At 42.9% G+C, this 11,343-nt stretch overlaps 1 protein-coding gene across 12 annotated transcripts in view; it reads left to right on the top strand.

Annotated features, from left to right (window-relative positions):
• The window catches only part of tenm4 (teneurin transmembrane protein 4), a 143,481-nt gene that overhangs the window by 27,399 nt on the left and 104,739 nt on the right, over window positions 1-11,343 (top strand). For all 12 annotated transcript variants that reach the window (XM_035623486.2, XM_035623490.2, XM_035623488.2 and 9 more), the window contains exons 2-3: window positions 6,074-6,360; window positions 7,162-7,434. In XM_035623486.2, coding sequence (XP_035479379.2) covers window positions 6,138-6,360; window positions 7,162-7,434 — 496 coding nt within the window. In that variant the 5' untranslated portion in view covers window positions 6,074-6,137. The remainder of the gene's footprint in view (window positions 1-6,073; window positions 6,361-7,161; window positions 7,435-11,343) is intronic.

Below are 11,343 nucleotides of genomic sequence, written 5' to 3'. Positions count from 1 at the left end.
ACAGGTGGGTTGAAGGGGTTCTCATGCCTACCCACTAAAACAGAATGCAGTGTAGCTGGTTGTTTATTTGAGTTGTTTTGGCAGATAGTGAGCATACCAGATGATTACATACCTGTGGCGGTAGCGTGTTGACCTCTTCTGTTCTGGTTTGGTCTGCAGCTGGTCTGATTTGAGCTGTGTGCGCCCCCTTTACCTGTGGCCTCCATTTCCTGTCACCTATGTATATCCTTTGCATCCAATAACTGCCACCAATTATCCAAAATAATACAAGCTCTAAACAAAATGATCACATGCCAACAACAAACTCTTACAGTGATGGTATGATAAAATGTTACCTGAAGGAACTGAAAAGCTGCAGTCGTCCCCCAGAAAAACATTGAGCTCATCCACAGTACATCAGCAATCATTTGTCTAAAAATGCCATCACTAATCAGTAACACATTATGTCTCAATGTTAGTGATCAATTGTAATTAAGTGTAATTTCACAGACAAGTAACCTGTGATCATTTCGGATTATACTCCGAGGAAAACATCACGCATTCTGTGTGACACAGTTTTCTGTCTTAGTTCGCATTTGGTCCTGGATTCTGCATATGAAAATCGATGACATGTGAAAAGCAGCAAGCGGATAATTATCATGGAAATCAGGGGCTTTGCGCAGAAAGAGCGTTGGATTCAAATGCCAACAGCACTGAGCAACAATTCTCAGCACACTGCTAATTGTTTGATGGATAGTACAGAGTCATTTGCATTTTTATTGTACCCCAAACTCCTCCCACCTATTTAGATCCCATATTTAACTAACTCCTGACACTGGAGCAATGGTCACAATAATCTGCCGAGCATAAACCTCAACGAGTGCCTCAACCTGGGGCTGCTGTAACCCGCCGTTCACGCTGTGGGTGGTTTGTTTTATGTGTTGGTTCGACAGATTTCGTGCGGCTACAAATGTGGAGGAACCCCCCCCCCGGCAGCTATAAAGTTGGCGGCCTCTTTGCATTTTTATGCATCTGTAGGGTTGTTTTATTTAGCATTCCCTGATTTTGGGGGAGTTCAGATGTACTGACTCTCCGGAATTAATTGAAAATATTCAGAAAAACGAAGAAGAAAAACCAAATGAAAAATCCAACAAAACTTAACATAGTCTCTAGCTTGTGGGCAGAGGTACATCATGGTCATCAGTTGCAAAGCAAGTATGAATATTATATCTTAAAAAACTCTTTAGTCGTTCAACTGAAGCAAGCAATTGGTGTTTTTTCACGACTCTCTAACATTTTTTTTTTATTAATCAAAAAATGATGTGTTGATTGATACCAAAAATAAACCTTCATTGCACCTTTTTGTTCTTGTAAATCCTTTGAGTGTGGGTTTAACAGCAACCGTGGCGGTAGGCAAAGAGCTATAGTGATGCAGATGATTAAATACTTTTTTCTAACACTTGTCATGGCGGTACAAACGAGGGGAATGATGGCACGGGTTGAAAACGGCAGCATTTTAAATATTTTACCCAGAGAGACATTCAGTTCTGCCTTTTGTCTGTTATACTGTATTAAATTGGCCTTAATCTTTGATCACAAGCAGGGACATCATACACAAAGAATGAAAAATGAACTGTCAATAGCAGCCAGACGATATGCCCTGTGCTAGTGATGAAAGGCTGTCTGTAACAATTTGACTCATTTTATGGTTTAGCGTGTGTAATGTATATCAACTTCCTTGAACTGTCAATTTGAATCAGTTTAGCTTTTTTCCCTGAGCGGCTCAAATGGTCATGAACTTATCTATGATGACGTGTTCACAACGTGCCGCAGGTTGAGAGATTTTTTATTTCTTCCCGGTTGGTGGATAAACCACAGAGACCACGAAGCACAGTCACTATAGGTCAGATAATAATTATTGCATGTGCAACTTTACCCGGATTTGTTGATCAAACATTGGTTGAGTTTCTAATAATTCATTCTTACAATGTTGTCATGATACCTGAAGTATTTCCTCAATACATGCACTACCTGCCTAAATATTTTTTCGATACAGATATTGAAGCAACACCATCGCAAAAACCCATCACGTCTGAAGTAAAGGAATAATTATGACAGAAGAGAGAGATCTCTGCTGACCTTTTGTTTGTTTTTTCGTGTAGATGTGTTGCTGACTATTAATTCATACATTTATACAATCACTGTGTAAAATTAGATGACGGTCATAGTGTTATTATAGCTTTCATATTAGTATGCCTTCTATTCTTGAGTTCATGTGATTTCTTTAATGGTTAACTTAATATATTGCAATGCATCTAATAAGACTCCATACCTCCTTTGTGGATATGTGCGCTCTACTGAGCTTGCTTATCATTATAATGTGTATAACTTAGCCAAAGAGATGAAGTCAAATTAAACAGTTATCATTGCTCTTATTTGACTTGTCAAACTGCTATGGTGAGAAAAGTTGGCTTGTCTAAAATATATCAACACTTTTTGGACATACGGTATCATGCCCTTCAAGCTTGGGGAAGATGTAAATGTGTTTTTTTGTCAATTTCAGCATATGTTTGTCTGTTGCCACGTTGGACGAGGCCAACGTGTTTGACAGACCATCTTTGCGGGTGTCCATGGCAATTGTAGACTATGTGAGCACAATAACGCTGCACTTCCATTCTCGTGTCTGCTTTGTTGATGAACCGTGGACTTTCGAGGAAGGGCATTAGTATTAACAGCTCTGCTTCTTCTTTTGTTGTCACCCTGAAGGCCAACAGAACTCATTCAAAACTTGTTATGTGACTGGACTCTGTATGGACGTGCAAAGATTTGATTGTTTGATTCTGTTAAGACGACATTAGCCAGTATTTTTCCCGTCAAAGCTGTGCACGTTCCCGCGACAGGAGTGCAGTTTTCAACACTTGGGCCGAACTGGGCAACACCTGACACGGGAGCTGAGAGAAGCGGCGCAACCAACGGACACCAGCCAACTTTGTCACTCAGTCAGTCAGTCACGGAAATCCATGTTTTTGCTGGGCACGCTGGCCCCGCCAGTTGCGGTCCAGCCACAAACAGTCGGCATGCCCTCTATGCCTGCAGGGAGAGAAAGCACAACGCTGCACACACACACACACACACACACCGCCATCGATTCAACTCATAGGAAAAATGGCACGTATTGAAACACTGTCATTAGTGAAATGAGGTTATTGTACTGTTTAATTGCAGGGATATGTGATACCTCAGGTGTCGGTGTGCTGCGCAACCCTTATTTCCAAGGTTGCTGAAAGTGATGTATTTGTGTCGATCACTTTATTAGTAATATCAGTACTTGCGAGTCTACAGCTACGATCGCCACATGCACACTTCGACCCACAACGAGGATCTTACGCAACGTCGCGGTACCTGATGACGTCCAATCAACACAGTTCATGTTCACTGCTCCCTGCAACCACATTATTGCTCCGCTTACAGCTGCTGTGGATTTGCTCGACACGCACAGACAGAACCTGACTCTGCCCCTGCCGATTGTAGACAATGCAATTCAAAATTGTAGAGTCTGCAGTTGTTTTAACAGGGAAAACAGACCATCCATCATTTCTTTTGTCTTTCCAGAGAGACTTCAATTGATTTTGGATCAGTGCATAGATAGGCGGTTAGCTTCCTTCTTGGCACTGCTCGGGCTCTGCAGCTCCAGCTTGAGAGGAACATTGTCTTTGAAATAACGGCACTTGATTGTTATCTTTATTTCACAGATTCTCAGTTGGCGGCAGTCATTTTTCACTGGTCTTTGTAAATAACTTTTTCCGACAGTCTTTGTGCATGTGCCCTCATTAACCTTCCCTCTCAGTGTTTTCAAGTTACTTTTCCCCATCCCTTATGTCTGACCGTGAGATGAGAATAAGACTTTCAAAAATAGCCCTCTTATTATTTCCCTACCGCGATAACTTGAGACATTTAATAACAAATAAACCTTCTGTTGATTATCATCACGTACCAGTTAATACAATGATGGCTTTTTCTTTGTTTTGGCTCTTTCTTTCTGGATTTAGACTGATGAACAAAAACAACGGCTTTGCTCTCTGGCATTGAAATCCAATAATAATGCCAGATGAAGCCTATTGACGAAGAACAACGCTGTTTAGTTTTACACTGTATTTCGTGCGCAAATGATTACAGCTGCACAAAAGGCGGATACGTTTCCAGGGCCTACATTTTGCATCCCATATCATCTGTCATTGTGCATGGCCTGTTGCCTCTCTGAGAAACTTCTCCGGGTTTTCCCATGGCCTCAAAGGTATACGTCTCATTGCATACCAGCCGGTTAATAATGAGGAGGAACGGCAGTGCAGGAGAGAGAGAGACGGCCAAACCGCCGGGCCCGGCTCTTTGGAAGCAAAGACAATGCACTTTTACAGAACATTCTTGAGACCTTAGAAAGCCGCTTGTTCCCCGCCCTCTCACATTTGCATAGCATCGAGGATCTTGAGCAAAAGGTAAAAAAATTAGCAACCCATACAAGCTGCATCTGAAATGTTGAGAGCAGCTGAAGTGCTCTTGCGGCTGCAGAGCGGGTGCAGCCCCCCCCCCCCATATGGCGGAGGTCCTGGTATTGAGGCCCCAAGTCATTAATCACCAGGATCTTTTCAGCTGTCAATACATACAAAAAGAAACCCACAAACCCAACAATGCTGTCTTAAACACAGAGGGGGTTTTTTTGAACCAGGGGCAAATATAGTTCACGGGGGATTATTGTTTACTCTTCTGTCCGGCACAAATCTCATACAGTATTCATAAAGAGCTTATCTGGTGGAAAAATCCCTGTCTGAACAACACGAGCATATAGTCAAGTAAAAAACTCCCAGATTTCCTATCTCCTATTTTTCAAAGAACAGTGCGCTCTTATCTGTTGACTTTTCAAGTGTGGGAGCAAGTGTTGTAGGAGAAGAATCCTGCTGCAGGAATTGGCCCATGGCGCGTAGTTATGGTTATGTCGTTTGTGTCATTGCGTTTGGAAGAAGCAGTAATATAAACTGTATTGCAGTAATGTCTGACATCAATTCCCAATGGTCAGCAGCTGAGCTTCGGAGTAAACAGTGACCAAGCCTTTAATCAAGTTTGTATCCATATTGACATTTGTTAATCCAACTCGATATTTTAAAACCAGGTGGTCGCTTACAATGGACTGTTTCTTCGGGATAATTACTTAAAGACAATAATAATTTATCAAATTATATGTTATTTAGCACGGAGACAATAACGTGTTGCTTTTTCTTTTTTGTATTTTGATGGGGTGGTGGTGGGGGGGGGTCGTTTTACCTTTTTTAAAGAGATAATCTTTGCACAGCAAAACCGAGAACAATCATGTTTGAATGTCTTTAAATCATATGACTTTGATGATATTAAATATTGTGTCCTTCAAGGCGAGAGAATAAAATGCTGCACACTGCCTCCCTCTATTGATCTTTCACTCAGTGTGCTATTTGACATTCGTAGTTTTATGCTTCGGATCTTAATCATCTCTGCTGGTTCAGTGCAGTCCCGGATTTGTTGGGCTCACCAGTTCTCAACTGGTGATGATTTGTAACTTATAAACAACACATTTCATGGAGGGACACCTGCCACTTTTACCGATGCCGGAGGCCCAGTATTTCTGTGTGGCACATAAAATGGAATATTTGTGGGAGACTTGTACCGTAAACTTCATAGGTGCAAGATTTGTTGTGCCACATTGTATTAAATCTAATCCTGGTGGTTCTTCATGCCAGTGTGTGCTGAGCCCCGCGCACACCCAGTTGGGAACATGCACTTGCATTTTATTCCCACAGTTGCTTTAAGTGTGTGTCCGTGTGTGTGTGTGTTTAACATGAACTAGAATTATGAAGTAACCGTTGCTCATGCTTGCAAGCGATAACATTTTTGGATTAGACAAACAGTGTACATATTGCAATGTCTTCACTTTGGTGAAGGTAGTAAAAAGGGAAAAACAACTGTTGAATTAAAAAAAGAAAAGGGTTCTGTTTCAAAAATCAACACTGTTGTCAAGGCTTCTTCACTCATATCAAGTATCTTTTTTTTGTTTGTTTCTCTTTTGCAGAATCACTCGAACTAAACCGGCGTAGTAACCCACATTTGATGTTGAAAATAGTGTGGAGGAAGCCATGGAAGTGAAGGAACGCAGACCCTACCGCTCGCTCACCGCCCGGCAGGACACCGAGCGCCGTTACACGAGCTCCTCGGCCGACAGCGAGGACGGCAAGCCCAACCCCAAATCCTACAGCTCCAGTGAGACACTCAAGGCCTTCGACCATGACTCAAGGATGGCCTACGGGAGCCGTGTTAAAGAAATGGTTCATCACGAAGTGGACGAGTTCGGCCGGCAAGGTTAGCCGTCAGCTGTTCCAATATTAGATGCGCTGTGCTGTTACGTAAACATGAGCGATTGTCATTGATATCCGTTTTGTTCATCTATAAGTATATTAGCGGTGCATAGTGGCATGGAAAGGCCAGTTATTAGTTTCAGGGCATGTTGCTCCCCGTCTCGATGTATGCATCAGTGCATTTTCATTAAGGAGCCTCTTGGTAATTCACATTCAGTCACCGTAGAGGTCACTGCGTAGTTTGGCTATTAACAAAGGTGCCCAGGGGCTGAACTTACCACGCCAGTGTTAGAAACTGCATGGGAGACGTGCATTACTCCACCTGCTCATCCAGATATATTACTGATCAACAAACTTCAAAAAAAATTTGGTGGTTCACTGACAGAAAGAAACGACGGTGTGGATCTAGGACTTTTTTCAAATGTATATATTCTGAGTTCATATTCATTTTTAATTATATGCATCATTGACCTTTTATGGTGAATAAACTCAAAAACGAGCATAGTTCCCTTTTCTTCTGAGATAAAGGGGAGAGAAAAACCAAAGAGACAGATATCTCAATTTTCAAAACCTAACACCCACAATCCCTCGTCGGTCTTGTGCAGAAGAAGGGGCTTGAGACCAAATGCACCGGCATCTTCGGGTAACTTCACAGCCAAAAACCTTTTGCTTTTAAATGACTGCTACGCGTCTCAAGGCGAGGATATATTGCTGTCATCATATTCTGCCCGTTCATTATGTTAAGTGAGGCAGTCCGTGGCAGGTTTAATTACCAGAGATTTTGTATTCATTGGCATTGCTGTAGGGGCAGACTTCTCCCTTCGAGACCTTGGCTTCGGAGAGGCCCTCCCGTCCCACGTGGCCACGTACAGGACTGACCTGGGGCTGCCGCACCGCGACTACTCGGTCAGCGTGGGCTCCGACGCAGACACGGAGACCGACGGCATCATGTCGCCGGAGCACGCGGTCAGATTATGGGGCCGCAGCAACACCAAGTCGGGCCGCAGCTCGTGCCTCTCCAGCCGGGCCAACTCCAACCTAACTCTCACCGACACCGAACACGAGAACACGGAAAACGGTAGGGCCCTTTTCTCTTTTTACCTTTTTTCTCTGCCAGCCCTCTGATCAGCTCGCTGATTTAACACTTTGCCCTTTTTTTCCATGTGGATTTGATTTTGGTGTTGAACTGGAACAGATTAGTGTTTATTTTATTTATTTATTTTAACAAGTTTTTATACTGTACAAAAAAAACACAGGCCAAACTGTTCGCCACGGCATAGTCCAAGACTGAATGATGATTATGTTGATTTGACGAGCTGCATCTTTTCTGTCTTTGTGAATGTCTGGGTACATGTTCACCCTGTGGACTAAATTGACATTGACATATTTATTCATATCCTCTCTATAATATCTATCATTAGATTTTTCCTGACTTTGGCAAAAGACCATTATATTTAATAATTGCCATAATTACAGTACAACCAGGTTATTGGCATAACATCACCTGGGCTGTACATCAGTGCTGGATCAGTTTGTCTCTGCTTTTTAAAAAATGTGTGGATCACTACTGTATGTACTGTATATGTGGACTTTGATAGAAAATGGTCTGGCAGGTTCCTCTTGATGACATCAGTGCCAGGAAGTGGGAAGCCATATGTAGTGATTTTATCTTCCTGTGGCTTGGTATCTCTAATTTACCCCCAAGGGCCTGATGAGCCTGAGTGCTTGCTCAGGTCACATGAGCTCAGATAATATGTAAATATGAGCCGTGTCAAGTGTCCCGAGTAGGCCAGGAGATATGAGTAGTTCTGCTGGAGATACAGTGTTCTTATTCAGTTTGCAAGATTAGCATACGATGAAGTAACGACATTACAGAATTCTGTTTGTTAGCAGAAATACCATTTGGATACTCGGCTCAGCCATCCCCCGTCGCTTATTTGTCTTGCTTATTTTGCTCTTGGAGTATATTCAGTGCATTTTGGAGGCAGTACCTGGCAGACAGTGTTCCTTTACTCACACAGCTCGTTTGTGTCCATAATGCCAAGTCCGCTCTGCATTTGTTTACCTGAGGTTCTGCAAATTTGGACCCCCCACACACCTCCCCAAATTCTTTGACACAGTGGTGCTCTTTGGGAGAATCTAAGTTCTGCTTCACATTATGCATACATTACACTCCAGAGATAGAGGAACTCATCAAGAGCCTAGCAGCGAAATTCTAATTGCCCCTGCACAGCCTGGCAAAGAACCCTGTGAATAGTTTTGCATTTCAGAGTGTGTCACATTATGTATTAGCTTCTTATTATAACTGACAGAAATGACTCTTGGAAGTGGAATCCATTTGCCCGAATGACTCAGGGAGAGAACGTGGCATCCCTCTGCTTGATCATCTGAGATGCCAGGGGACTTGAATTCGACTGTATTGTACATAATTAAAGAGAATCTCCTCGGATGGCTGTTCAGGGGTTGGTACGCTGGAATGTGTTCAGACAGAGCACCCGTAGCTGCGGCATCATGCTGCATCTGCGAGACCCAGTCGAGATTGTAAGTAGCTTTTTATTCCACTCACCGAAGCAGAAAGAGCACTTGTATTCAGCATTTAATTCGGTAATGCCTGATAACATACAATTTATATATAGCAAGTTAATTAAAATCCATCGAGCAGACCTGCTTGTGTGTGCTTTAATCTCTGTAAATCAACAAACCATTTACTCCGCTTTAATGTATTCAAGCCGCTGGGCAGCTCTCCCCCTCTTCTCACGTGACTTGCTTGACCCTGGTTTTAATGCATGCAAATAAGCAATAGCAATTTTGGAGCAATTTTTTCCCCCGGTGCTCATGTGACTCCCAAGGCATCCATTACTGTGTACACCGTGGTAGAAAAACTCTTGCTGAAAACGATGCTCTCTTCCCTTCTAGATTTATTCCAGTCGAGATGATACGAGTACATTAGGCACTATCTCGATTGACATTCTATAACCCTACATGACTGATCACTTCCAAACGCCGGCATTTCGCTTTTGAGTTCGGGGAAAAGTGCTAATGTTCAGCAACGACTGTTAATGTGTGCGTTGCGTCGACATGTATAGATGGCTTGCTATGTGCATATGTGTTTGGGTTGGTTGGTATTTATAATGTAGCATGTGCAGGTATGTGTTTGCTGCCTCTGGTCCATAGGGAGCCCCTAAAGGACACTCCCAGCAGCCAGTGACTGCTGAGTCACTGCACATCCTGCTGAGGCAGAACAGCGAGGAGGCCAGGCCGACTGGCTTTGTTTGGTAGAGGGCTGCTGTTTTGGAGTCTCTTGGCCCATTAAAGCCTATCCAGATGTGTGCTCTAATCTCAGCTTTCGCCCACTGTTCTGGCCAGACTATTACATTTCTGTAACCATGAAAACCCGCAGTGGAGATGGAGCCACAAAAAGCCTGCTGAGGGACTCCTGGAATTCATGGGTTCCTTAACCTGCGGAGAAAAAGTAATGCGGCTAAGGCCTACGCAGTTCCTTTTGATGGAAAAATGCTTGTGTGACTGACACTGGTATTTTTTTTTTCAGACAAAATGTCATTAGTTCCAGTGGGAGGTTAGTTGTGTACTGCCTTTGCTTTTCTCTCCTGGGATCTCTGTTCTATACATGTACAGTACAGAAAAACACAAACACACACACAGACACACACTTATATATGTGTATAAATGTCCCTAGATACCGGGATTTGAGTAATGAGAAATAATTCAAATATTGTAACTAATGTAATTGGCGCCAAAAACTGCTATATTGACATACAGTATATATATGCAGGTGGATGGTGCAGTGGGTTTGAATCCCGGTCAGAGCAAGCCTCCAGTAAGGGTCCCCACGCTTAGACCCCTAATGCTACACAAGCGTACCTTGGAATATGAGAGAGAGGGAAACTTAACCAAAGCCATACCGGCTCCGACGATCACAAGGAGATCGCGAAGTACCGGGGGCTGAAAGACGAACAGGAACAGATGTGGAAGGTGGAGTCCAAAGTAGTCCTCTTGGTAATAGGAACATTTGGGGAGTTGTGATCCCCCGAATCTGGGAAGAGTATAGCTGCAGCATATTCCAGGTACGTCTGAAGTCTCTTTCCAGAAGAGAAAACGATACCTGCAAAACCCCAGGCCTCTGGTAGATGACCTGAGCTCGAGGAAGACGTACACGCTACGTATGGCACGAATGGCAGTGCGAGACTAAACTATATGATATTTTGTTTTTTTCTGAGCTAATTTTTAAGCATTTTTGTATTTCTCATTACTTAAATCCTGACAGCTGGAGGCACTGCTTCAAGGCGATGCCTCTAGGAACTCTGGAAACTGAAATTTTAACTGTGAATATTGTATCGACAACCTTCTAATTTGATTTACTGCAGCGCACAACCAACTGTGTGTCTCCACACACTTCTGAAGTTAACTGGGATTTCTGTCAAATTTATTCACATTTCATCAGAGCTCAGCCTTGACTCATGGTTTTCCAACAAAATCATAAAACTTGCTTGAGACACTACTTGTTGTAACTACTACTACTTGTTGTTATAATTAAATTGACAATGATGAGAATGGATGTAGTAGAGAAAAGCAGCCGCTTATACAAATTAGCAGCCCTGATGGAAAATGTCACCTTCACATACACATGCAGCATGGCGTAAGATGGACTCAGATCCTTCTGTGCTTTAAACGTGTCAAATTCTTCAGCCTGATTCAGAAATTCTTACAGGTATGCAGAGGAATGATGCAAGGATTGCTGCAATGTATCCATGTTTTTTAGCGCCAGCCTGATCTCGGGCTGCTGCGCTGCAGAGAGGCTTTATGACAACACAAAGGGAGTCGCATAGACTGGACATAATGAACATGCCCAGCGAGAAATTTGTGTTTCATCTTGAGGACAGGACCGATTTCATTGTGGAAAATTCTCCCGAGCTGAAACAAGGATGTTTGCAGAAAAACTCACTGTATAATCCTTTTCACACAATAT

The sequence above is a fragment of the Scophthalmus maximus genome, chromosome 11 (genome assembly GCF_022379125.1).
Source record: "Scophthalmus maximus strain ysfricsl-2021 chromosome 11, ASM2237912v1, whole genome shotgun sequence".
NCBI lineage: Eukaryota > Metazoa > Chordata > Actinopteri > Pleuronectiformes > Scophthalmidae > Scophthalmus > Scophthalmus maximus.
Note: the sequence above shows the minus strand (reverse complement) of the source record. Positions and strands in the feature narration are given on the sequence as shown.